Raw genomic sequence first — 3,354 nt, 5'->3', positions numbered from 1 at the left:
TTTTTATTCATTTTGAGGAATACTGAATCTGTGTTTTTTTTGTGAGTGAGATGAATTAATGCTTATTCATATTTATTTTAGAACTACAGTAACATCTTCTGATTTCTCTCAACATGGGGACAGGAGAACTGTCAATCAATAAATTGGAAAAAAATTAACTTGCGTTACACTAAAGGTGCTTCATGATGCCATAGAAGAACCTTTTTGTCTAAATGGTTCCATAAAGAACCTTTAACATCTGAAGCACCTTTCTGTTTCACAAAAGGCTCTTTGTGGCGAAAGAAGGTTCTTCAGATTACAAAAAGGTAAGAAAGAGATGGTTCTTTAAAGAACCTTTGACTGAATGGTTCTTTGTGGAACCAAAAATGTTTCTTCTATGGCATCACTTGAAGAACCTTTTGAAGCACATTTATTTTTAAGAGTGTACTTATTTGAAAAAGTAACTCAGATATTCTCTTGTAAATTAAAAAGTAATGCGTTACTTTACTAGTTCCTTGAAAAAAGTAATCTGATTATGTAACTCCCGTTACTTGTAATGCGTTACCCCCAACACTGCTAATGAGTGTGTGTTTAGTTGTGCGTTGATAGTGAATTGACCTCCCTGTCTCAGATAAAGTAAACAGAGACAGAAAAGCACAGTCTGTAACCTTTAACCCCACATACACACACATACAAAAGGCTCCGACCGTCTCCACACATGAATAGGCATGTATATCTATTTGTATATCTAAGTTATGTATCTGACACATACGTATATGGTTTGTGAATATTTAGGTTTGTCTTTTAAGAAAAATGTTGGACTAATGGCATTCAGTAAATGTTTTGTTGTAAAGTCCTCAGTTACAGAGATTTTGATCTGGTTAAAGTTTTGATATGTGACCCAGGGAGCTGATGCAATTTAGAATGAGTTCATCACCTCTTGTCATATCTTGTATAAAGTAATTAGCAGCACAAACATACAAATAAACACTGCCCATCACTAAACCTCGCCTAACTTTAAATGCAGATGTCCGATAACGAGGGGCCGATGGGAGGAGGGTCTGCTAATGTATGTGTGTGTGTTTGGAGGGGGGATGGGGGTCCAGCAAACACATAAATGACGCGTGCAGACAGATGCAAACTCCAGATCAGATGCGACTGGCTTGCGGGAACCGAGTTCTGCCACCCAAAGACTTAAACCAACGCAATCATGACTTCATCTGTATCATGTGCGCTCTTTCTATCGGCATCAATCGTTTTTCCGTTGTCTTTTGCGTTATCGGGGGAATATTGTCACGGCTGGACGGACTCCTTCAACTCTTGGCACCGGGGATTCCAGTGTCCGGAGCGCTTTGACGGTGAGGACGCGCGCTACTGCTGCGGGACATGCGCGCTCAGGTACTGCTGTGCGTACGCGGAGGCGCGCCTCGATCAGAGCACCTGCGACACGGGCTCCGAATCTGAGAACACGGATGACAAGAGAAAGTTGACAGAAAGTGGTGAGTCTTTATGTACATTTGTGTAATTCATCTTGTTTTACTTTTTCTTTTCTCGTTTTGGACACTGGAAAAATGGTGTAGAAACAATTTTCACTCAGAAATTGCTAGTAAAGTTCTAGTTACAAAGAAACGTACACTCTAAAAAAAATGCTGGGTTAAATACAACCCAGTGCTGGGTAAAATAGGGACAAACCCAGCAATTGGGTTGTTTTGACCCAGCGGTTGGGTTAAATGTTTAACCCAACCTTCTGGGTAGTAACCCAACCGCTGGTTCAAAACAACCCAATTGCTGGGTTTGTCCCTATTTTACCCAGCACGGGGTTGTATTTAACCCAGCATTTTTTAGAGTGTAAAGTAACTCACTGAAAAAAACGCGAAATTTTATTAGAAAGACTGAAATTGCATATTCTTGTCAAATGAAGTCCAATATTCTTTGTTTTATTCACAACTTCGAAAAATAATTTTACAGTGTAGTATTGTTGTACTTTATTTTAATCATCGGCCAGCTGCTGGCTACCTGGATGCATTTGCAAATTTGCCCTTTAGAATTGTATAATTATTTGAATGACGTGGTATGAATAAAAATCTAAAAATGTACATTTTATTAATAAAAATTAAACTTTAGAATTTTTCCCTGGAGTTGATTTTTTGGGACATTTTTACCTTATTATTTTTCTCCTGAGTATATTAAAATACTATAGGCCTAGATTTTTCTGAAATATAACATTTTAAAATCAATTCATTGCTGTAATTTCATTTAATTTGGGCGTTTTTGTAACTTTCAGTGGCATTTTTCACCAACCCCTGACATGCATATTTTTATAATCCTCGTGATTAATTCTGTATCATTTCTCTCCCTCCCCAGTTCCAACCTATCTGCCCTTTGTGATTGTGGTGAGCGCGTTCCTGTCCTTCGTTCTGGTTGGTGCGGTTGTATCTATCTGCTGCTGCCAGTGTGTGAAACCCAAAGCAAGCGATCGGCCAACAGGGCCATCCGTTGCTCAGACCAGCCTGTTGGAATCTGGAGGACCCTCTGTGGACAGCTCCACTACGTCCCGCACCTCCATGTCAGGCTCCTCTATGACAAACACTCGCCCTCCACCATCCGAGCTCAGCGTGAACCTCTACGGCCCGATGGGAAACACGTTCTCAACCTCTCAGTCCCAGCAGTATGTTCCTCCACTCCCACAGGGGGTATCACAGTTCTACCAGCCCTACATGAATTATGGTCTCCCCCCAGAACGTAGCATGCTGATGGCCCCTTTTCCTCAGGCCCCCATGCACACAGAGCCCATCTATCCCATTGTCATATGATAATGTTTATAAAACTACAAATGGACTATAAAACTGTGTGGAACTACACAAGGAATAAGAATGTCCCAGGGATACTTTATTTTTGCTGCCTTGGATGGCTTCCACTAACATTTTCTGTATCCACACAAACACAATCACAGCTGACATCATGTTGGTCATGGTTGGTATCTTTTTATGATGTATTAATACTTCTCATAGGAGTGTATTTGCATGAACACTTGATTGTTTACTCAGCAATCACTGATTGTAATGTTATTTATAACAGATTAGAGAATAAATGTTCTTTTCAAAGGCAATTTGTTTGACTGTCTTCTCATTCTTTCACAAAAAATATGAATATTTCAAGACATATTTAGACATTTGTGAAACTAGATCAAGTTACTTGAAATTAGTATCATACACTCGTCATACACTCAAAGGTTCTCAAATGAACCTTTCAGTCAATAGCTCTTAAAAACACCTTTTCTCATTGTGAAGAACATTTTAATAATATTGTCCACAGTAAAGAACCTTTAGAGCAATGGAAAGGTTCCATAGATGTTAAAATTCATAGATGTTAGTG

General features: G+C 39.2%; 1 protein-coding gene across 1 annotated transcript; it reads left to right on the top strand.

The window, feature by feature from the left end:
* The first annotated feature begins 1,189 nt into the window (after window positions 1–1,189).
* LOC107557100 (protein shisa-1-like) lies at window positions 1,190–2,912 on the top strand. Its single transcript, XM_016240426.1, has 2 exons — window positions 1,190–1,478; window positions 2,344–2,912. Exons 1-2 carry the CDS (start codon window positions 1,190–1,192, stop codon window positions 2,790–2,792), a joined length of 738 nt encoding a protein of 245 aa, XP_016095912.1. The 3' UTR covers window positions 2,793–2,912.
* Window positions 2,913–3,354: the final 442 nt, after the last annotated feature.

Source organism: Sinocyclocheilus grahami, unplaced genomic scaffold, assembly GCF_001515645.1.
Source record: "Sinocyclocheilus grahami isolate Dianchi unplaced genomic scaffold, SAMN03320097.WGS_v1.1 scaffold589.1, whole genome shotgun sequence".
Lineage (NCBI taxonomy): Eukaryota > Metazoa > Chordata > Actinopteri > Cypriniformes > Cyprinidae > Sinocyclocheilus > Sinocyclocheilus grahami.
This window is presented reverse-complemented; position numbering and strand designations above follow the sequence as displayed.